Source organism: Bombus bifarius, unplaced genomic scaffold, assembly GCF_011952205.1.
Source record: "Bombus bifarius isolate JDL3187 unplaced genomic scaffold, Bbif_JDL3187 scf7180000007966, whole genome shotgun sequence".
Taxonomy (NCBI): domain Eukaryota; kingdom Metazoa; phylum Arthropoda; class Insecta; order Hymenoptera; family Apidae; genus Bombus; species Bombus bifarius.
The window spans coordinates 6,007,384-6,033,294 of NW_022884352.1; the positions used below are offsets into that span (position 1 = coordinate 6,007,384).

At 38.3% G+C, this 25,911-nt stretch overlaps 1 protein-coding gene across 2 annotated transcripts in view; it reads right to left on the minus strand.

Moving 5' to 3' along the window:
- LOC117208515 (fl(2)d-associated complex component) overlaps positions 1-20,514 on the minus strand; it is a 45,311-nt gene extending 24,797 nt beyond the window's left edge. Inside the window, exons 1-2 of one of the 2 annotated variants that reach the window (XM_033449714.1) lie at positions 20,166-20,514; positions 12,360-12,606 (exon numbers count right to left, since the gene is read on the minus strand). In XM_033449714.1, the coding sequence (XP_033305605.1) occupies positions 12,360-12,596 (237 nt within the window). In that variant the 5' untranslated portion in view covers positions 12,597-12,606; positions 20,166-20,514. Of the gene's footprint in view, positions 1-12,359; positions 12,607-20,165 lie in introns of those variants that run through there. The other variant, XM_033449718.1, reaches the window with a different exon arrangement.
- Positions 20,515-25,911: the final 5,397 nt, after the last annotated feature.

Genomic DNA, 25,911 nt, shown 5'->3' on the forward strand with positions numbered 1-25,911 from the left:
AACGACAAGAGAATATCTAGGAGCCGGGGAAATTCTCTGTGGTTTTAAGACACGTTTCACTTCCACCTCGAATATCCCCCGGAGAGTCTAATGTTGTACTCGTTAAATCTATGCTTAGCTTTCTGACTGAGCGAATTGAAATTTATTTCGAGACTAATTTCCGAGAAGCTCAAAATACCAGCGGTCGCATATTTCTCCTTACATAGAAGTTTGTTACTAGGATCGATAAGGTGAGATTGGATTTGCTAAATGTTAAGTGAGGCACAAAATTGCTATTCAAAAATATGTTCCTTCTATGCGAAGATCTGTGATGTATGATCAATACATAATAGCTATCTAGAAAAAAATGAAACATCAAATACATGGAAATGATATAATGATAAGGACTTGGAAGAACACCGATTATCTTGATGTTATAAATAAGAAATTTATGACGTATTTCATTGTAGAGGAGAGTTTATGAATTTTTTAATAAAAAATTATATATATTAAAATTCAATTCCCATATATATATATCGAGTTCAATTTCCATCGTACATTAATATAATACAATATTAATGCCTGATATATTCTAACGAAATCGCTGACTATGTTCATCACAGCGACCAGGTTTCCCAGAATAAAACGAAGTGGAATCCAATAAGTGGAGTTTTAAATATAATATATATTGATGATAGTAATATCATTACAGGGACTCAAATTCACCCTACATACGCTATTCTTGGCAAAATATCAATAAATCCAATAATTATGTAATTATTAAATAATAAAACATATCTGATGATAGTGGAAACATACATATGTATTGGATAATAAAATAAAAAATATTCACGATAACGAAAAACTTGCATCGATGCATCGATGAAAAGTATCCAGAAATTTCTCAGCAAATTGATTCCAATGAGACATCATAACGTTATTGGGTTTACTATCGCTGTCAGTGACAGTGTTGAAATCGATGGAATGGAATGAAGTCTAGTTGGCGCAGTCTCGGCTGCATTCAAATCACAGCGGTGTATCGAGGCTTCGATCCAGCATCGATGAAGGTGCATTGTCCCCCGCGGAAATAGAAAACGAAACACGAAATGTCTGGAACCTCTCTCCAGAGCAGAGACAGGGCGCCTATCTGAACTCGCTCGTATCGATTTCCACCTTTGTTCCTTTGTTCTTGGCGACTCAGATTATGAACACGTCAGTACGATACCAGTCGATGCGTTATTCCGCCCCCGCTGCATTACTTTCCGTCTGTACACGATTGTGTTCCTAGAACAGCTCGTGTGTCCAAGGGGTTGTCTACCCCTTCGGCCACCCTCTCTTTACTCAGCGTTTCCTGGCGTGTTGCACGCCACGTGAAATCTAATTTTTTAACGGAACTGGAAGTGAATCATGTTTCTACGATATGAGTTATGTACCTTCGGAGCTGAGAATTTTACCCTTCTAGACAGCTTTCGCATGGAAATACCAACATACTGTGTGAGGCACGTATATGTCAGAAATTTTTGATAGCTGAGTGCGGTATACTGCTTGGATGAAACATTTAAAACTGTATGCAACTGTATGAAATTGCATTCGACTTTATGGAATTCTATGGAAATACGAACAGAGTATGTGAGATATGTGTACGTTATTCTATTAATTCTATATAGCTGTATACGATATATGTATACGTCTTGGACGAATTATACAGAACTGCATAGAACTGTATGGAATTCCATAAAAAATTTGTGGAATTGAATGGACAATTCTTACAATTCTAACATAAATGGAATAGAGTGTTTCTCAGTCTTCTTATCAGAAGCCTTGACCCTCGACGGTGTCATAAATTAAACCCTTCCCTGTACCGCGTCGTGGGCTAATGGAAATCAATGGTTTTGCGAACATTTCGTCGGTTAGAATATTCACTCACTCTTAGCAGCAGAACGTTAGAAGGTATGCTGCGTGTTCTTTAGCTTCTTAAATAAATCTCACTGACTTCTACGAACTCTATGCTTTATTCCGTTGGGACTTCTTTACATGAATAACAATGGTACAATTTCACTGTGCTGGAAGATTAATGTGCGACAATGTCGAGTATGTTCTGGTGACGTCACGTGATTATTTCCGCGAAGGAAAAACTTACGCAGCCGGCAGTGACGCTCGAGGCAGTAACGCCTCATTAACGCTTTCCATAAATGACGTGATCCTTCGTCACGTGCCACCACTTGTTTCCACATCCCTTGTGTCACGCTTCATCCTCCGCTTTTTCAGTCTCCTCATCCGGTTGCTCTCATAATTTTGTATGTCATTCCGTGTGACTTCGCCCGACTCGCACACGTGAGATAAATATTTCTTTGCTTTTTTTCCATGAAATTTTTAGATCACAGATTTCTCGTCCTTAAATCGAAGAGGAAAGAAACTGAGAAATCTTGTTGCTTCGTGTATTCCTCCATGGTCCATTTAATGCTTCTTCTGAAACGAAACGGCAGCCTAACGTTCAGGAAATGTAACAAGTCTCTGGAGGTTGCTACCGGTTGGAGACCGGTCTATAAACGTTCATCTTCGCCAGAATAGGTTGTCATGCTCCGCTATCAGCGTAAAGACGCTTGTAACAGTAAACAGTTCGCTCTAAATTTGTACACGAAGAGGTACTTTACAGTGTAATAGGTAGTGTAATACAGACTGGCTGTTACTCATTGAACATAAAACAAGATAAATAACGCTACATTTAACAACGTTGTTCACCGTGAAATCTATGCAGAAACTAATGTCTGCAGTCTGTTATTTTCCACATAATTCTGAATTTCATTCCCCAGCAGCAGGAATGTCATGCTCAATATCAGTATCGATCCCTAAGGTTTCCTATCTTTCAGTTGCTTTAAAATTCACATCGTCTACATAAGAACTATATTTTTAAAAAATATCATCTTCTAAATCAATAGCATCGTTGCTTGCACAATTAAATAAAATATCTGCATAAAATTCATCATCTTTTCATTTTTAATATTTTTTCTTGCAGCACCTAAAGTACACGGTATTTCCTTATTCTTTTATCGTATATTAAATGGTGTCTCGTAATATACAAACTTGTATAATCTGTGCAAACTTCAAGACTGCATCTCAATATGCTGTAGCTTAAGCGACTCGAATAACCCTACCTTACTATAATCTTAATTATAGATACGACGATTATGGTATTACCATATTCCACCACGAAGACAAATTACGCCACAGTCTGCTTATACATGGAGCCTCATTAAGCCTGAAGGCAGACTGAAATATCATGACTATTCTATTTCTGCCGTGTGCTGTAGTTCGTCCAGAAATCTCGCCTCCCAGTAATTAAACTCTTCGTTTCAATTGCACTGGGCTTCCCAGCTTCGGTCTTTTTCCACGCTATTTCTGTCCCCTTTCTGATTCTCCGAAAGGCGTCGATCTCACGAAATCGAGATGAATTTCCGATTTAAAAAGCTTCGTTCGATGGAACGCGATTTTCTAAAGCCTTGTCATCTTCGAGGTTAGGTTAATTTTAATTGGTCTCCAATGCACCAGTTTTACGGCGAGCTTGAGAAAATTGTAGCGCTCGGAATAATCATGATTTTTTTTCTCATCCCTTCACCTTATTCCAAACCCATTTTGTCTCGCAGTTCCATTCTACCGACCGTTTTCCTTCCATTACGGTGAATTATACGCGGTACAGTTTCATTCATCCTTGAAGATGCAACCAGACAATAGCTGCGAATCCACTCACGCGTTGCAATTTCGCAGGAAGTTCCTCGGCAGCCATTAATGACAACGGGGAGAGTTGCATCGTCACGGAAGCACCGAATTATGTCTTCCAGCTTGAACGAATCTCCATTAGACAACATTTTATCGTGTCGATTCAGCGATTTTATCCGAAACTCCAAGAGTTGGAGATTTTAAGAAACTCGGCATCCTTTCCCTCTTGCTTTTAACTTGGAAGTTCTTTTTTACGTAATCTATTCGCGAAATAATACGGAATAAAATATGACAATACGTTGAAAGACATTACGATCCGGTGATTGCGAAATTTAATTTAAACTCGATTCGATCTAAAACTTTTAAGGCGCTTTGAAAATTTTAAAGACCTCCATGATTTATCTTTGCTTTTAGTTTCAAGGGCTGTTTACAACTACTTCATTGCAAAATAGCACAAAATGAATTCAACGGATATATAACAAAATATTAAGATTCATAGATTGTGAAATCTCATATAAAACCTTCGGTACGTTTTAAAAATTCGTTTGCTTCTATCTTGCATCAGAAAATATTGCAAAACTATCTAGCCCAAAAATAACGTCGAATGAAAATCTATCTGAGATCCGAAGACTACGAAAGTGAATTTAACTGATTAGATAAACATCGAAATTATACAGAGTAGTTTCAGTTAGTGATCGATTTGCATTCCAAGCTTCAGTCGGAGATTAAGTTATGTTCGGTGAAATTTTACGATTTCAATTCGATATCCGTCGATGTATCGCAGTATGTCTATTCCAAAAATTTCAACGAAGATATTCCATGCAGGTTCTAAGCTCTGACGAAATTGGAACTGGAAAATCCTCTGGAGTTAGATAACAGAAACTCTAAACCGAAATGCTCGGTTACACAAGTAGCGTGGGACTATTTGTCGCGAGATCCGAAACGAAGAACGCTTTCAAACTCGTAATCCGATTTCGTGGGCGTTTTAAACGTCCCATGATTACCCTCCATCCACGTGAAAGCTAACAAACTTTCCTCTTCTTTCCCTAGGGTAAATTTCTCGTTCAAAAATACTCCGTAACACGTATCGAAGAAAGATATTAGAAAAGTTTTTAAGTTTTCGTGCTTCAATATAATATTCATCGTTATTTATGGTTGTTTTTCAACTATCTGACGATACATCTAACTCGACTCATTTTTGCTGGTGAATTTTTAAATTTCTGTTATCGAACATACTCTGCCAGCGAATATTTAAATATTGGAAAATTTGTAAAAGATATTTTTAAGAGTTACAAGAGAAACGCGATAAATTAAGAATCATACGTGTCGACCTACCTTGACTTGTACTTCATCGAAGTAGCTCGTATGAATTTCGTGGAAAATTCTGCGAGATAATAGTCAGATACTTAAATAAATTTAATCTTCGTTGCGAATGTGGAAATTCAACTGACACAAGTGTTGCTTTAATGGAATATAAAGGAAAATACGTGCATGCAGATGGATAATGTCATTTTGACGATCATTACGAACCACCCTCATCGTTCTAACCGCAGCACAGAAACACGAAGATAAATGGCGAACATCCTTTACAACAACGTCGTTAATTTTTAAGATTACTCCAACGTCCAAGTGCACGGTTGAGAGGCTCTTGTAGAAGCTTTGAGAGTTAGGTCCAGCAATAATTAGGCCTGCGGAATATTTAACTACCGAACCATTCTGTTCTGTGCGAACCTGAACCGATCTATCAATTACTTTCGCTTTATTAGAAATTCCTATTAATCGTTGGATTTAATTGTTTATTTAATATTAATTTATTTAATAATTTATTTAATAATAATAAAGATAAACCGGCGGACATAAGCATTAAGCACGCAACGCAAAACATATGTCATGTACATTTATTGGGAAATTCAAGCAAATTTTATTTAATATTTAATCTTGGATTTAATATTTTATCTCATATTTAATCTTGAATTTAATATTTAATCTTGGATTTAATATTTTATTTCATATTTCATGTTATAAGACAAATGTGATACGGGGGAAATAATAGGTTCACGATAAAATAATTAGAAAAATAAAAAGAGCAGTGGGAAGTATTTTTACGTACCGAATATATTTTGTGCAGACACAGCAAGTATCCAAGATGTATGCCCAACAATAATAACAGAACATGTGTTCTGATGCATCGTAGATTAAAGAAGTTTTACATACAGGTTGAGAAATAGAAAGAATGACTGTAATGGATGACGATACGTCCCAAGGTAATTCTTAAGGAGAATACTGGGTTGCTACATGCTACATATAGCTTTTGTGGCACCATTGAGAGCTATCGGCAAATAGGATTCCATTATATATAAATGGAACTACACATACTACTTAGAGAATAGTAATTAACTCATACTCTTCCAAAGAAGAATGCATTACAGTTTGCGCTATTACATTATCGTGCACGTTGTAAAAATTCTTATTTTAAAATATTAATCAACACACTGACTCTTGTTATTTTCTTCTTTTCACACTCTCATTCCAACACTCATGCGCTCAACGATAAATCGATTTACGAGAAATTTCGGGATGCAAAAGCACAGAGATTGCATGTAATACGCGAAAACATTAAATATTCAAGGTATAATAATTATAACATTCAGTGGACGAAATAAATTTCTGCTTAAATTTCACTTCTTGAATTATATACATAAAGCTACGAATTTATGTAAATGTCCCCAGCCATTTAATTAATTATAAATGAGAAGAAACTACCCACGTTTCATGAATAATTGTACAAGATAAAACAAATATACATGCAATACGGAAGAAAAAGGAATGGATCAGCTAGAATGCGCTTGGTATTCGAGAGAGCTGGGTTGAACGTGGCGTGAACACATGCGATATTCAACGAGTACCGAGAAAATGCAGCCGGGGATACTCATCCCGGGACGTTCGAGCAACAGTTTTTCTTGCGAGCAACCCCACTGGAGCGTATTCGAGTCTGCCTGGAATCCAATAAAAGGAGCGAGGCCGATCTTCGCCGGTCATCGCTTTAAAACAATAGCACGAGACAGGAGAAAAATGCAATGGAGAATGTTCAAGATACTCTCAACGATGGAGCATGTTCTCTTGCACGATCGATATTTCCTTTGCCTTTTTATTTCACGATGAAAATACTCGTCTAACTGTTTCGTTTAATTAAAGATTTTTTCTTGTTGCCTATAAAAAAAAAAAAAAAAAAGAAGAGAGAAAAAAGAAAAAAGGGGACCAACCTAAAATACGTTGACGTCGATCGATTATAGAGATAATTGCCGAAACCTGTGTTCTGGAAAGTGAACAAGCCTCGTAATCTAACGGAAGCAGAAAGCTGCATCGATCGGCATTTCTAAGGTCTGCGCATTATGGGGGTTCATGCGGTCGGTCTAATGGTATTATCAACCCTTAAAGCTGGACTGCTTTCAGGTCATTGGCCAGTCGGCTGCATTCTTTCCACTTTTTTTCTCCCTCCTTATCTTCCTTTCTTTTTTCTCTCTTTGTTCTTCGTCCGCTTCGCTCTCCTTAATTAACTTGGTTTCATTCGAGGAAATTAACACGAAAGCGCTCTAAAAATGGCACGACCCACACATGCACAGGATATACATTACCGCCCGGTTCATTGTCACAAAGGGAGAGTTCATTGGCGCCACCCGTGCGTTACGTCGCTAGCAGCTTCGGATAAGGTCACAATAGAGACCCTCTTGAACTGCAATTTTCGACAAGATGTAAGTTCAACGCTAAGAATATTGCGAGGCTAGCTATTCACACGAAGTTACGGGGATTCGATTTTGTGTAATCGAGCAGCAGGTTAAGATTAAGAAAATTCCTAAGTTACGGAAAATTCTATGCAATGAGAACAGGGAGTAAGGGATAACGTAGGACGTGGTCACGCAACAAGAAGTATAGTTTTTTCAAGAAAATTAATTGGATGTGCTTATCTGAACCCTTCAAGTATTGAATTATATCAGTGGAAGAATATTTTTATCTTCTTTTAGATATTTAACAGCCGATAACAATTATTCTAAACATAAATATTTCTTACATATTCGTAATTCGTTATTTTTACTCAATCAAATAGCTATTTTGTCTTATCTTTTACTTTCTTTACATAAAACGTACGTAGAATGTTTTCAACGTGACATAGAAAGTTAAAAATACCAGTAGACAAGTGATACTGCAGTTATTATATATTGATACGTTCACTACTGCATATGGTGCATCGATTCAATTATTTAAGTAGTGCGACTGATACAACTGTTGCATTTTAATTTCTGTGTATTTCGACGAAATGCAACTCCAATAATAGTCGCACTCTAATAATAGTGAATTTATTAAACGCGTTACTGGAATGAATGTTAGTAGTTACTAATGTTGGAATAAGGCTGAAGCAATTACGAAGTATTACTTTACTGAAAAAAAAAGAAAAAAAAGAAAAGAAATTGGTTCATTAATAAAATGACCAATTGAAATGGAAAGTGGCAAGAAGAATTTGCAAATACATAATTGGTCGACTGTTAATGGGAAGGAAACCCGCTTTTTTCCTTTTTCCACGTAGCAAAGGTATTCCGGCAGGTCAGACGAACGACGTTAAGGTTCACGTACACCAGGTGATCGCGATCTTAACGCGGAGTTGGCGTGCACCTTATCTGGCACAATGTCTAGCTGCCAGTTGAGTTACGAAGTCCTTCGAACCAGCAAGAAGGACTTGACTTTCCAGCAACTTTTACCTGGCCACTTCCACGTGCTACTGTCAAGGTTGAGGTTTCAGGATCAAGACTCGTGGCTTCGAGATCCGAAAACTATGTCGACTCTTGCTTAAAACGTCTCCAAAACCAAAAACTTTATCTTTATAAATGGCTATAAATGCTTGTTTATTATTAAAATTTACCAATATATCGCGAGAGCCTTCATACCCTCTTATTACTGGAATTTGTTAATTACATGAAAATGTGATCCATTAAGAACGGAAACATTATTTGTCCTAAGAATCTAAGGAAGATGTAGCAAAAGAGACAGCCAGTCACTATGAAAATTATTTTTATATATCCATTTCGTAAAACGAGGTAAACTTTCATCAAAAAACTGTATTTTAGCATTACGTTACGTCATTTGTTCTTCACTAGTCACATTACAATGATGGTTCAGACGACAACGTGATTGAAAAAGATATTATTCGTCGTTTATATGATTTCTATGCAGCGATCTATAAAGAAATTTATTACACAAAAATTCGCTACCCCTGAAACCCATCTAAATTCTCTTTAAGACATTTCTCTCTAGAACTGAACCATTTAAGATTCTAATCTTAAGTGATTTATCCTGAACTATCTACACGTCCCAATCCGATTAAAAGTAAGAAAAATGTTTGAAGTTTTCGCTGGTCCTAATTCGATAATGAGAGACTGTACGTTCTATTCGACGATCGGACAATTCACGTGGCGAAATGATCAATGCCAGGGTGTCTACACATGCAAGGTCAAGACCCATTCTTCGATCACTATACACACACAGACATCGGTTTCGAGCGTTTACTTGCACGCGAGCGCGTTTGGAATATTTCAAAAATTACAAAAGCAAGACCTGCACTAGCAACAGTGCCGATAATCTAACGATTCGTTGCAGTCATTAATGATCCTGAGGTTGGTTATTAAGGTCGCAGCAGGCTGGATATCGCGATAAGCTCGAAAAATTCCAAGGCTCTCCCAGTCGTCGTTTACCGACACGCGAGTTCCAGCAACGGGTCCACGACCAATTCGATTTTCCACTGGAACTTTCGTGACTGAAGGGTCTGATTAACCCTTTAAGTGCGGATACATTTTCATAAATTGCTCCCTTCAAACGTAGAAAAGAAAGAAATGACGAAAATATAGTAGCTCACGAAAGTAACCGAGAAATTATAGAGATCTTTTATGAATATATTATCTGTGTTGTACGAAACGTTTCGAAATTTCGTTAACGTTAGAGACACAATTATCACGATTAGATCGATAAAGTTTGAAACAAATATGAAAATGTCACGATATTTTCTAATTCTTTCGTTATTACATATTGCAGACAAATAAATTCCTCATAGTCAGACCGCGAATTTCCATGCATTTTTATATCTTTATATTCAAAAAGATGATATCTAAGTAAAAATTTGTTTCACCTATGTTCGTTACAACATTCTGCTTGGAATACTTTACAATATTCTTGCATAGTATACATGAATTTTTTACTTTTTGCGCTTTTACACTTTCCATCAATGCACGAAAATCCGCATTCTTCTCACAATGTACAACAAGCTTCGCTATTCCCTGCAAAAGGTTGAACATTGAATTTTGAGATATAGAAACTTGTCTCGAATAACCCTATCTTACCGTGTTCCCTTTTCTACCAGCTGAATGGTCCGCATAATATTCACGAATCGAACATTCGAACCGATAGGAATATTCCTATCATATCCTTGTTTCCAGTCACCGACAGGAGGAATCGAGACAGGCAGTAAATCAGAGTGGTGACGGTGGCTAAATGGATTCGAGAAATTCCAGTTAGGTGGGACAGAAATGTTGGCCATAGTAACCGAACCAAATATCCAGGCTATCCGACCAGTCGCCGATCCAGAGGCCGTGAATATTGCTGCTTGGCATCCATCCTGACAGGGACACTTTTTCCATTTTCATTTTCCACGTACCATGCCAAAACTGCGACTGACCTACTCAACTCTGCTGGGTGGAAGCAATTTTCCAAGGTGACCTTACGATAATTATCTCCGGATGCAGAAACTTCAGTTCGCCTATTAAGAGTCGGACAAATTGCCTTCATAAAACGCTATTGGGCGTGAGTTCAAGAGTACACAAGATAATATCGTTGGTTCTTTAAAGGAAGAGAAGAAATCGAATCTCTGATGTACGATCGGAGCGTGATACAAATCAGAGTCTTAAGTTGGGAGATTAAGTACGCTGGGTATACTGAAATCGATATTTGTTCAACGTGTGCGACTATCGTGGCCTGTTTTTCACGATTAAAATGATTCAAAGAGAAAAAGTAAGTCTGATTAATTATTGGCATTTAGACTGGTGATAGATTGCCAGTTTTGTTGGCTTCCGAGTAGTCAATTTAGTGCGATGCTTAAAAATCTTCCAAAGAGCTTACATTATTTCAGAACGACCTGTGTGTTACGGACTTTGTAGCCAAAATCGTCTTGCTTTGGACTCGACATAGATGAATTTAATGCAATGCTTGTAAATCCTAAAAATACGTTAAAAGACAAACTACACAGAAGAAGGTAAAAAGGGTATGTGTTGGGATATAAAATTGAAGGCAGGTTTGTGAGCAAAGCAGGACATTCAATACGGCTGGAAATATACAGTAATAAATGGCTTTAGCCTTTCGGAGGTGTTACAGAGGCTTTCGAGTGAGGGATGATCGCGTTAACCTCGGGTAATTGAACCCTCCTTCCCTTTCCCTTGCTTTCCTATAGTAAAGGCTGTCTCATCCTTTCGAGTCTACTTTCTCGGATATCGTGTGTTTAGATACGCCTCTTCCAGGCTGTCGTCCCTGGGTAATCATCGCGAGAATGTCTCGAAAGCTTCTTAACAACGATGCAACACGATTATACGAAAGGGCACAGGTTCATTGAAAGAAGAGAATCGACGAAGCTCTGGATATTTAGGGGAGGCGTACTCTTCACTTGCCGAAACTCGATGAAAATATAATGAACACTGGATGAAGCTGCGCTATTTCCAACGAAGAAATCAAGTCGCCCTTTCTTTATGCAGACGACAGAACCGTGGAAAAGCCACAACAGGTGGAATCAGAGAGTCGCATAAAAGGATTATTAAGAGGAATAGGAGATATTTTATGAATTCTTCGATTTTTAGTGTAGTTTACTGGTATATCTGTAGCGATAATATCCTTTGTGTATGTATCCTTTGTGTATTCTTAAAGACACACATTAAACACTTGTTCAAAAAGTAAGCACAGATAAGCGACAATTTGCACGACAATCACAGACTTGGTGATAGTAAATGAAATTTACGAATTGCAAGCTATTTGAGGATCTTATTTGACGTAAGGTTGTAAGAAGCCATAGTCATCTACGTACTTGTAACTTATCAATTCATTAAATATCATTAGTTGATGCATTATTTAAAGGACCCAAGTATCCCTACATTCGTTGCAAAACCTTTCCTTTCAGTAAATGATCCAAGACTTTTGTACAATGCTGTACACTTTCACAGAGATCTTCTTGTGAAAGAATTTCAAATATCGGATTGCATCGTCAGTCGGTAATTTATTGTACAAAAGAACTCTCGAGTATCTTTACATTCATCCGTAACAACGAAATCTTTCCTTTTAATAAATGGTCCAAGACTTTCGTAGGTACAATACCATACAGCTACAAAGGGGGTTTCTTTCGTAAGAATTTTAAATATTTGATCGCATTGTCAGTTGATAATTTATTGTACAAAAGAGTCCTCGAGTATTCCTACATTCACTCGTAATAACCAAATCTTTCTTTTTAATAAATGGTCCAAGACTTTTGTATTGTACAGTACTCTACATTTTCATATTAAATTCATCTTTCATTTAAATTCGCCAAATATTGGACTGGATCACTCTACAACACTAATATTAAAATCCAAATTACTTACGATCTTATGATGAAGATGCTGAAGCTCCCTTTCGGTGACCCGCCTTCGAGACAATTCGCGTTGTTCCCTTCTATATTGGCTGTACTTGTAGAAGAGATACATGCCAGGAAGCGCGAGAACAACCAGGGGTTTCATCAGGCTGGCTCTTCCGCTTCCTCCGCGAACACGAGGCTCTGGAGGCTCGTCAAGGTCCTCCAGTTGGCCAGCACCCTCGGCCAAAGCTGGCACCACCGGCATGATTGATTATCTAAAACAGAGAAATTCGAAAATTAGTATGGTTGTTGTATATTGTTAAAATCAATATTCACAGGACAAGGAGAAAAATGGAATCGAGTGGATGAATAAAAAAAAAATTAGATTCATCGTTATACTTAAACCTGCTACGTTCTTTCGATCATCTTCGATTTAATTATATTTTCCTAACGTTAAAAAATATCTTCATAAAGTTGGTATGCATAATGCCTCGGTTTATTTTCATGTTGAAACATTACAAACATTACAAACATTCTCTCTTTTTGCTGAAATGAAAGCAAATTTGAAATATAAAAATTATTAAAAATATAAAATTGAAATGAAAAATATAAGAAAGCACTATAAATTTATATCTAATAAGAGCAATGAATAAATATAATATACATCACACAATAAACAATTGTTAAGGAATATGATAAGCAAATTAGTCTACTACAAAAGTTACTAAAATTCACAGTGTATCGATTTTAAATTTTCTTTTATCCATCACTGTATTCCTCCTTAGGAAAATTAATCCAGCCATTCATGATTATTCACACCACTGGAAAATAACTCCTTCGAGTGGTCTGATTGTTCGCAACTATGTACACGCATTGCGTCTTGTATAGTGAAACACGCGTCAAAGGGAAATCGTTTCGGCGCTGATTAATTAATGACATCGCATCCGATTATTACCGTGTCGGACAATAGCTTGTACCGGCGTATTGTACTTCATCGAGGATATTGAAACGACGCGGCTACCATTTCAATTGGCCGGAATGTAGTTGACAAGAGAAACGCAGCTCTCCGAGTCTCATAATGGATCATTTGTTCGAAACGCTTAATTAGTCGCAACACTGACTCTTCAACGTTAAAAACTTCTACATACTCGTAAATACGGTGACTGGCGAAAGTGTACGAACACTCCTAGAAGCCTTATATGTATATATTATAAAAAACATTTTGAAATTTATTGCCACTGTAATGGCACATGGCTATCGTAATTATATTGGTAAAATTTGAAACTGTGAATAAACTGAGAATCCATGTAGCAGATACAAGATATTTCTTGAAAGCATAGACTTTGCAAAGACCAACAAAGTATTTGAACAGTCCATTATTTATTGTTAATAAGTAGATCGCGAATTTGTACGTATTCCTGTGAAATTTGAAGATGCAAAAATATACAGAATGAACTAATATGTAAAAATATATCCAAAGTAGAATACTTGTTACGATATTTGGTAGATAGACAAATTTTCTATCTAAATTTCACTTACTTATTTATCTTAATGAAAATATGAATTTCCATATATGTTTGCAGTTTATTAACAAGGCGAAACGATCGAAGGCAAGAAAACGATGTATAGTGAAACCATCTGTAGCACTAGTTGTATGTTTAAAACTACTACTCAATTTTTCACTGAATGTATACTTGCAATAAATGTCTTGTATTATAACTTCTATACACGTTTTCGGAATGGTTTCGAACGTTACTGTTCATAGTCACGATAGTCGTGTCTCATTTACACTGGTCACGACATTTAATGCACATAATATATTGAAAAAAATATTCTGTAGTAAATATTTGAATATTTTCGTTAGTCACTGTAGTCTATCAGTCTGTAAAAGGAAGAATTCACTGGATGCTGTGTGCAGTCCTCGGGAATGATTCTTTATAGAGTGATCGGAATTTTTATATGTTTCGCGAAGAATTTCAATGTACTGATAAAAGTTCAGCAGGCGAGCTGGAAGAGTTCTAGGTCAGCGGGAGATGACTATTGGGTATTGGTTTTCCATCAAATCGTTTTTTACAATCCCACGTCCCTTGTCATCTGTATTTCTTCCCCCGTTTCCCGATATTTATAATCCTCGTTAATGTCTTCCTGAAATACGTGGAATGAAACAGTTCTCTGTTGCAAGTGATTAGAGTAAAAAAATAAAAAAGGAAGGGAAGATATGCCAATGCCCTATCTTCTGCTCTGTGATGCTTTGGTTATTGGAAAAATTGAAAGGAAAAAAAATTCGAAGCCTTTCATTTAGAATGGTCATATGTGCTTTCCAGAAGTCACTGATCAACTCCATTTTGCAGGATGCTCACAATTTCATTAGTCAGATCCATAATTAATATTCAACACCTCAGGAAGCATAGCACTAGTTTCTATGAATTTGTTTATTACACGCAGAAATATATATATATATATATATATGTGTGTGTATACAATATGTATAAACAACGCGTATGTACATGTGTATAAATAATCGCCAATTTCGAGGTACATTTTGAAAAATCACGCTAGTAATTGTAATTTTCCCTAACATTACGGTTTACGAAAGTGATCAGCGTCGCTTCTCAGCGTCCCATATGTAACCTCTTATGACAATCGACGTTTCATTGATCCCACGTATTGATTATTTTGGTGGTTCGAAAAAATTTGTCTATCAGCTGGACAATGTTCTGACGGATTTCCGTGACTTCAATGAAATTTCGTACTGTGCTAGCCGGTCGTTCACCGACTATATTTAATTCAGCCGTCTACTTGCCGTGCTATTCTTAACCTGCTGCTCTAGAAATACGCGAGCTGTTACGTCACCCGTGGCTAGGTCGTGTACCCTCGCATCGTTGCAATTTGCACCCGAGATGCTGCTATCGTCTCTATCAGTGGCGTTAGGATAATAGTAGTCTTCGTAGTATCTTGAGATCTTGAATTAAAACATCGAGTAATGCTACTATCCATTGATTTAGTAACAATGATGATAGCATGTAAGATTCTATATGGTTTTAATGGAGCTTGGAACTAGGGTGAGATATAGTACTTCATCTAACCTCGAGATTCTGAATCACTTGAATCTTCCTAGATTCCTATTAATTTGTACATCGAAGTGGTTGAATAAATATAGAAGATTTGAAGCTACGTTGCTTCATTATAATCTTTGTGATTTATTTATCAATTATCTACGTAAGAGTAAGAAGATTAGATGATGCAGCATCTCCAGTGACTGATGAACATTGTAATATAAAGGTCTTACAACGTTTCCTACTTTTAATAAAACTTTGGTATTCAATGCACATACATTATGAACTTTAAATTGCATTTGTGTTTTAAAAATCATATAGTATTAACTTTATTAATTGCTATATTTTGTCATGTTACTGTCATATATCTAAATACCAATTCCTGATGTCTTTGAGACATACGTAACTTCTTCCAATTGTGAAGCTAGTATAATAACTGTCGGAGACTTATGAATGGGCGTGTTTCTTATTAAGATGCAGAATCACAAATATGAAGTACCCAATTATTTTATAGAAAAAATAGACATCTTTTGGATGATTAAAACAAATTGTATTAATCAGATTACATTTATGGCAGAATGGGTGACAGCAAATATTTCAAGGGAAACCTCCATTCTCCAGTTCGATTTTTCTGCCATTGTCAAGGTGTCCAAGGCTGATATATGCTATCAATTATCTTCTAGTCGATTACTTGAAGAGAACGACGTTCATCCTTTGTGGTCAACCAGTGGTTACTAGCGGATCACTTTCTCAAAAATTGTTCCTAGCAACTATCTGATTGCTGTATATCTCAGGAGTGTTGTAGCACTACTCTTCCAGATTCTGCTCTTCCAGATTCATGGATAATGTTTATCAAGGTGGTCGGGGAATAACGAAATGGGGAAACTAATTTATTACTCGAGTTCTTGCTATACGTCTGCCATGATGAAACTGGGACTTGGAAAAATTTCCGCATTCCTTGAAACAATTCTACCAGGATGAGGATTCTCGAATATAGAGAAAAAGTTCTAGCATCGATAGAACTTTTAAACTTGAGAAGAAAGAAAGATTGAAGAAAAGAAAAGGATGCAAGAGTACTGAGACAAATTTCAATGGAAAAAAGAAAGGAAGAAGGTTAGAACAATCAAAAAGAATTTTCCAGTAACTAAAAAGATAGTAGAGACACCAAGCAGGAAGTACTAAAAAAGAAAATGTAAAAATGAGGAGTAAAAGGAATCCTAGTCATAGAAATAACAATACGACAACGTTAGGAAGAAATTTCATCGATTAAAAAAAGCAGCGCAGGAACTTCAAAAAAAAGTAGCTGTAAACTTAAAAACAACACAAGAACGTTAGAGAAGGAATTCCACGGCTAAAAAAAAAAAAAAAGAGGAAAGTGAGACGTAAAAATATAAAAAGGAACTCCATTTACACAAAATAGTGCAAGGACGTTGAGGAAAGAATTCTAACAGCAAAAAAGAAGGAAGCATCAGGAGGAAATGAAGAAGGATTTCCAACCATGAAAAAAAATAATACAACGCCATGAGAAAGGAATCCAGCTATGAAAAAAGTAGATCAAAGGCAGAAAAAAGGAGTCGTAATCGTAGAAAGCTGAGTTAGGAATTCCAATAATTCCTTTTGTTCTAATTTTAGAGTATGTTACTGGATCACAAAAAATTCAAATCTCATAAGATTTCTGTCAATTTGCTTACTCTGACGTCTCTCACATGAAAAATTTACGATGGTCTAATTTGCGATTTCGATTCGATCGTGGATGTAGCTTATACAGATTCATGCTATTACTAACATAGTTAATTTGTAAAGTCTAAGGATTTGTTACATATTTACTAAGTAGCGAGATTTGTTTCTAACGATTTAATAATACATGTGATAATGAATCACATTATCCTATCAATAATCATAGAAAACAGTGATTATATTCATGTTTCACGAATAAATCTAAAAAATAATGGATCATTTGACGAATAGGAACAGAAATCTACTAATCTAACTTAACCTATTACTCATTTCCGTGTTTGTGGACTATGGAACAATTCCAAATCGAACAAAGCTCACAAAAAATGGACGCGGTCTTCCTAACCATAGTAAAGATAATAGTGTGTAAAGTGTATACGCGAAACTCGATACCATTCTCTCGAGATAAGAAGGCGTATCAAATAAAACGCGCGTTGTTCTACTAGCAATTGAACGAGCCGTTAAAAAAGGTTGGTACATGGTTTGTAGTATCTCGAAACCGGGTAAAAAAAAGGAGTAAGAAATTCGATACGAGGCAAGGCGTTTTCGACGTGTCATGTACGTGTAACATAATCTAAGCGTGTGCTTTTGTACGTGTTATCGCTTCGAGTGGCAATACATTATCGGAAATGAGTCGATATATTGACTGACGTGGTACATCCGACACCGTAGAAACGCACGCCACCTTGGGATTCGCTGTTTTTCGAGCAAGGGCAAGTTCACGCGTTTTTTCGCAGACTCCGAAAAAAACTCCAACGAGCACGGTTACACGGATACTGCGGCTCTGCTTTTACGTCTTTCAGCCGGGAAAAAATGAAGTGATAAGTGAGAAAACGCGGCAGCGTGATATGAACAATTTGTAGTTCTTTAAAAATTGACGCAGATTTGAATGAGAAAAGAGGGAAAACAGCGCTATAAGTATTAAGATCTACCATATAAAATGTTCTACTTTATAGTATCAATTTTCCCAATCTTCATTCTTTTTGAATAAACATTTCTGTTTTTGAAGATACATTATTACATACCATTTTAAAGCGGAGAATTCTCTTCCACATACATATGTATAACCTTAATATTTTTTAATTAAAGTCATCCTTCTTAAAATTCAATGAAGCATGAATAGTAAGAAATCATTGAATGTTATATACAATCTAATACACAGAAGGGAAAGATGAGAGGAAGAAAATGTCAAGGAGCAGTGTATCAAAAATACTCTTAGAAATTGTATGCTATTATAGTGACGATTGAAGGAACAACATTCAATACTCTACAAACATCTGAATAAATTCCTTTGGAAATTCCAAAGAGAGGGAGAAAAGAAGGAGAAAGAAGGGGAAACACAACACCATATATGCATACCAGCTCTTAGTACGCGAAACATTGAATTTTCTTGTATCATTTTTCTAAATCTTCTTTGTCTTCGATAAATACCTGTGCAAATGTATCTATGCGTATCATTCTAAAACTAAGAATTCTTTATTGCATACGTAACCTCAACTATCTAAATTAACCGTATCTCTCTTAGAATGCAACACAATACGATCCTTAAAAGTTAAACATTTTATGTTATAATCTCATATATATATACAGTAAATTCCACACAAATTTCTCCAGACATTCTAAGGAAAAAAAGAGAAAGGAAGGGAGGAAGGGACGCAAGGAAGAAGATATCGTCGAGAAACGGTCGAACCTCGAACCGCGCTGTTAAAAATTATTACGCTATTATCACGACGATTATCGTGCTCGATCTAATATTACACGTACATATGCGTCTCGCCTTGACATGTCGTAATGGCGGTCGCAAGAACAAGGACACCCACCGCGGCAGGATAACATCGTATCGCATAGGCTACACGGCCAAGTACACGTCCTGTGCTCTGACTTCTATTTTTATGCCACTTTTCCTCCCTCTGTTGTTCACCGTTGGCCCGACTTCGATTGTGCCGTGTGTTGCACGATTAGAATCGATCTGCCCACTCTTTTCCCTCATCCTCACGTGACTCCACGCGAAACCTGATGCCGTGACAGAGAGAAACACACACGCACGCACACACAAAGAGGGAGGGGGGCGGGGGGTCGTTTTCTGATTTGGTCGCGAAACGTCATCGACGCCTATACGCGTTTTAATAGAAAAACGCTTCGAATAGAACACGAATCGACCATTCATTAAGCTCCATTGTAGTATCATTAACGTTTCGAGTACGCTAGCCTAGTGTAATCGAATTGCAGCGAACGTGTAACTTTAGACAGGCTGAGAGGGGTTGGGCAGACAGAAATAACGCGCGGTTTCGTGCACAATTTTACCGTATTACGGATACAAGCCTTTAATTAAACAAACGGGTAAACAACTAGTCATCGTCCCGCTGCGACTGCCACATCCATTATATTATCGAAATGTTAACAAGGATCAGAAATAAGAATTTTATTTTTACACTCGAATATCCTACTTTCTTATTTCAATTTGTAGTAATATTTCGATTACTGTAACACGTATATTTTTGATAAACAATGTTCCGAATGTCTGTGGTGCGAGCAAGACATGTATACCGTTGAAATACATATATCGTTCGACATGATCGTCGCGACATTTTCAGCAAGCGGTTACCTGATTAGGCTCGACAACACGTTTCTACGAGCCCGTGCGAATTTACGAGGCGAAGTTACGAAGGCCGTTCATCGTCAAGGATAGAGCACAGCGATTCGACCGCATATGTAAACACAGCCGGCGATTGGTCGAAGGCACCAGCGAAAACACATCGCAAAAAAACCGCCAATTCTTAACAAACACTGACACAAACCCACCCCTTAACTTAACTCAACCTTCAAATCTAACCATTGACACACGTAACGATCCCCCGTAATAAACCAATTCTCGTATGCAATTCCACCAAAAATTCACCAAACGAGATTCTACCAAACAGCTCCTATTCACACTGTCTACCTCTCCCCGATTCCTCCCCCGATATACATCGTGTCACAGCGAAAGAATACGAGTATAGTATAGTATCTAAGCAACACCGTGATAACTGTCACAGAGCACTTACGTCGTGGTCGGTGGTTTCGTTCGATGGTGGATCGCGCCAGAGCCCGGTGTCCACGGGGTTAATCGGGAACGTGCGCGTGAAGGTGAATGGAAAGGCGGCGAGAAACGAGCGGAAAAAGCACGAGAAGAGAGACGAACGCCAGCGCCGGCGACACGAGCGTTCCTCGTGCGCTCAGCTCAGCTGAAACATCGCCGAGCAGCGACTGCGAGGCTGCTTCTACCGGCGGCTGCACTGTGCGCCTGCAACGAGGCAAACCGCGCAACGGGTCTGGCTCGTGGCTGTTCGCCGTGGCCCGACAATTTCCGCCGCAACTCGGCCCGTTCCGCCACTAGCCGGCCGACCTCGATACTTTTTGGCGGTCTTCGAGGAACTTCGACCGCCTGCGCGTACGAGCCACAGGGTTGCAACTACACGACTCTGGTTCACGATTCTCGCCGCTGCTGTTCGAAGGCGCATCCATGCACTGCGCATCTACACAGGTTCTGTTCTACCTGTGCGAGCGTTCCTACCTTCCGAGTTTCTTTCTTGGCGTTGGCTCGGGTGCAGAGCTCTGGCTATATTCCAGGCGAGTTATACCCGAGTAGGTTTAGGTTATTGGAGGGGAATTTGTCGGAAATTTTGGCCGATCTACTGGAATTTATTTCGTAGGTTTAGAACCTGGAATAGAATAGATTTTGACGAGGATTGGTGGGAACCTTTCATTTGTGTAATACGTTCTAAAGATGGTACTGTGAGAGGGTGTTTGTTGAAAGACTTTGTTAAATCTACTGGAATCTATCGCAGGTTTATAGGGGAGTATATGATCCATAATGATAAATTCTGACGATAACTATCGCGAGGCTTTATACTGTACAAAAGATTCCAACGTAGTGCTTGAGGATTGTTAGTAAATTTTGGTAAACGTACTGGAATTTATTGTAAAAGGTGGTTAATAATAAATTTTGTTAAATTTAAGCGAATTTATAACCTGTAACAAATGGTACTCTGACGATAATTAATCGAAGGGTAAATACTGAGTATCATAACGGTGCATGACAATCCATTGTAATTATGAAAATTCGTTATACTTTTTCAGACCGTAAAAACGTATCGTGACAAGAGAATGAGGTTGCGCGTTAATTAATTATGAAACTGAAGGGATGATACCCTTTATGGTCGAGGTAGATATCTAAACCCAAGTTCTCATTATTCTGACATATACCATTAGGATTTTTATTCCATCAATTACCCTCAACCCCTAAATTACCGAATCTATAACCCGCGTAACAAATTATGGCAATAAAGTCCTAACCTCATTACGACGTTCATTTATGAAATTTTGCTTGAAATATTCCGCTGACTGTTACTAACCGATCAGTAAAGGATTCATCGAATCGATCATACGCGTGACTATGCAACTAGGGAGTGCGTGACGCAATGCACGTAAAAGCTAGAATCGAAGCATTTCTGTCGGCATAGTGGCCGGGTATTCACTGAGGTGGTACATGGTCCCCGTTGCTGATTCCTAGCGACGATGTTGCGCTACTGCTCTGCTGGAGAAGGATCGATAAAGGGAGGAGGGATGGAACCACCCGGGAAGAAACGACGGAATCTGCGCTCTTCCTTCCCCCAAACCCCTCGAGCACGTTGCTCACCCACAACGCATGACTGTTCGGTAGATTCGCTGATGTCGGTCTATTCTTCGGTTCTCTCTTCCACCTGGCTCCCAACCTCTTCTTACCCCTTTTTTTTCTACATCTATCTCCTCTCCCCTTTCTCTTCCTACCTTTGGAATACCAGTTCCATCTAGCCGTAGACGTACCGCTGCAATATTAGGGTTAGTGAACTCTGAATCGACGCAGATAAGCGTCCGAGCTCTTTTCACTAGGCAGCTGATTATTTTCCCGTGTGTAAAAGCGACGATTCTAATTCTTTCCTTCCTTCGTTAACTGGCCTAGCTTCCTTTTCCTGGCCAGCGTTTTCGCTGATTGGTTCGTGCAATGGAATTAGGTTAGGTCGCCCCTTTATTTGGTATTCAAGCATATGATAATTAAAGACGTGGACGCAAGGGGTTAATTAACCAGTCGTGGCCATTCATTGATGAGCGCATGGTCTGGAAAATCTAATATATAGGAGTACCTAGTTTGCGATCCACTGTGAGAAGAAGCTCGGAATGTTCCATACCCCGTTTAAATAATTCATCAACAATTTATCAAGGAACACCTGTATGCAGCCAGCCTTGAGGAGTTCCTGGAAAATAAATGATTCTGCCTTGGAAGAGGTTTAGAAAGAAAATAGTACAAGATACTGTTCCTTGGTTTCCTACCAAGATTCGAAAATCTATTGTATATAATTTCATGCTTTCGTTGATTCCCTTCCTTGTTTCTCCCTATTAAAGGTTTCCCGGTTATTATTATTCCCAAATTGGAGTTTCGTCACAGATTTTATCTACTTAACCACTCTCGAGTACAACGTAATACTAAATCGGATTCTATCGTGTTAGTTGTACAAAACTGGCTGATCCCAGAGGCAGGCAAAAGGTCAGAGTAGATATACGCCCTCGCAATGCCGGTCCAGAAGACCGTGAGTCACTTTGATATTTTGCTGATTACCAGTGAACGTCAGTCATAAAACTGGCATTGCCTCTCGATTTGGAAGCGGTGGGGCGCTGCCTTTAACTTCGACTTCACGGATTAAAGCGGGAAGAAATAGATACAAAAGAGCGCATCCAGAGATCGCGCGCACCGAAAAAAATCCGTGAATCTCTCTCTCTCTCTCTCTCTCTCTCCCTCTTTCTTTCTCTCCGATTTATGTGTCGCAGCCCGGCCGTTTCAATGCAGGGTTGGTAACGAGTACGAGCTTCTGACGTCTCCTCGAAATAACGAGGCCTCCGAACAAAAGTGCCCAGAGGTTCTTCTACGCCTAAGCTAGGGGTAAAAGAGTGTCGTTACGTAATAATATCTCTGAAAATCCGGCGTGTTACCTCCTCGCGAGTCACGCTGCCAGAAACAAGCAATTTAGTAGTCTTCTCTTTTGCTGCGAGGATCTCTCCAGAGTACACTACTCCTTTCTTCTTTCCCTTTATCTCCTGGTGTACGTCTACCAGGGACGCTTTGCAATTTGATAGAAAACGAAATTGGACAGTGTCAGTTTCTCTTGAATTAAGCTTAAATTTTTCAATGAATTTGTATATGTAAATTTTATGACTGGAATTCGTCTGGTTCTTTCGTTTATTATTTTACAGCAAAGGGTGTATTGTATGTGATATTAGGAAACATAACTGCTCGTTCCAAGCAATGCACAAAAAATACTAAAGAAACGTAATTTAGCAACAAATAAAGATACTATTACTACGAGAAGTTAGGCTATGCATAAAGAATAATGGAAAGTAGTGACTTATTTTAATGTATGGCAATTTTGTCACATGCATAGGACATTTTATACGACTGCTGTGTTATAAAACGCGCTTACATTAATAGGTCATATATCAGATCCCAACAGTGGTATCGTGAAAGAATATCTATTTGCGACGAATAATTTATCGCGAAAGTTTACATCGACTTCATAACGAATATCAATGATAAATTCTGACGATGATTGAAAGATTGAGAATCAATAATGCTGTGAGTCAGACTATTTTCATTTTACATCTTCAAAGCTGTGATTTAACTAATTATGAAACTAAAAGGCCGATACATTAAAAAGTTGAGAAATGTGACAAAACCTGAAATTTTAGTTATATATGGAGTTATATAGGGTGACGACTGTCGATTGATGAAAGTGAAATACAGCGACTTTTCATCTTGGTAAATGATTCGAGAAAGATACAAAAAGTCGACATCCTTGAATCGTAGCCAACGTCGTACGAGTATAGCCATTTTTCGTGACGTTTGACCCGTTTCTATTGGATGAGCATGACGTCACCGCAGGGAATGTCAGATCAATGGTCCCCAGGGGTTGGTGGCACTGCTTTCCCACCTTTACATCCTCCGGTACCTCGTTCAACCACCGTTCCTGATAAACACGTGCACACAGACTGCCCACGCGAGTTACAATCGAAATTATCGAGGATGACGACAGATACCACGTACGTTGCAAATTCTATGATTCACAGTTAGTCTAACTTGTTCCTTCCATATCTGTTAATCCAATCTGTCCGCTACCTTTAACATTTTCCCGTACACGTGTGCATTACTGACACATTTTTTTTTCAACTGCCTCCTGTTTCTGTCTTTCATACGCCGGTTAATTATAACGTAATCGCCAAAGAGGAGAATATTCGCTTTCAGTAAACATATTCTACTCCCTATGAATCCTTCACAAACCCATTACCACGAAATTGTGTCCTCTCAATAGGGCATCAATCTCGGCTTAATAGTTTCAGTGACAACACTCATCTTCGAAAATTGATGCTCTCGTGGTGGTGCTCAAACGTGCTTCCATTCTTTCTTCGAGACGTTCGATCGATTCGCTTAATCTCGATACGATTGCTTCGTTTCGGTACAGTTTGTATCGTGGAGAGCCATCGAAGAGGCTTCTAGCTTGGTCGATGACACGGCCGAGAAAAGTTACTTTCCTCCCGGGTTTTGTGGGTGTTGAGAACCACTGGCATGACGTCACAGAAAGTTCAATGACGTCATAGACCGTTCGATACACCGCGATCCGATGGTGGGGGTTGGTTCACCGAGAAGCGCTCAGGAGCACGGTAGGGGATAGAGAGGAAACGAAGCTGTGCACACATATACGTACACAGCGTCAAAGGGGAAGTCAGCGTGGAGAACGAGAGACTTTTCACGCCGTTGCAACTGAATGCTACTACTACACTGGCCTCGTAGATCAAAGAACTAGGCTGACAGATTCGGCCGTGTTGTTACCATTTCCTCCCAATCCTTTTCTCTCTCGACATTTCCACGCGGTACTAAAATTCTATATCGCATGCCTGACGAATTTTTTCCACGAGATTTTTTCCCACAAGTTACCTAGAATTTTTCTTCGTACGTGTTGTATAATCTTTTGCGAGTTAAAATAGATGGAGTATTTGAACGCTTACTACTACCACTGAGAACATTTATGCATATGACACGTTTGTGAAAATTCGGATTTCGATCTTGCCTTCAACGACACACCGCGCTTTCTGCTGACATTTCGTATCGTGGACAAACTATTAAAACATGATCGAGATATGAAAAGCCACAAATGTGCTCTAGTTATGTTAAATAGTATCCCGAAAGCTTATTATCTAGAAACACTACTAGACGAAACGAAATTTAATATATTGAATCTAACTGATTAACACGTAATTACTATAAGTACAGCAGCGTGCAACAACATTCCGTGACCACTTATTATGGCCCGTTCAGAAACTGCACTGACTAATTTTATAAACTGAGAAGCAAGGAAAAGGAATGACATCTTCCAAGTACTTTTCCCAATTTTTCCTGGAATTTACTATTACTTACTGTGGTATCCATAAAATAAGTGAACCTATGGAAGTATATCACCCGTTCCACGAAAATCGAACGTTTATTGTGTATCTGGATGACCAGTTCGAGGGATTTAGAAAAGGAGAAGTTGATCAGTATGATTTCTGAGACGCTCGTAATAATTACAGTGTTGGTAAAAAAGAAGCTGCAACTGCAAAAGAAGAAGTAGTTCCAAGTTGATATTCTACGTTCCTAATAACGCACGATCACCTTATTTTCCCTTTGAACTTGCCAAACTCCTGTTTTGCCGATCAATACCAACATTTGGTATACCTTCAAGCCTC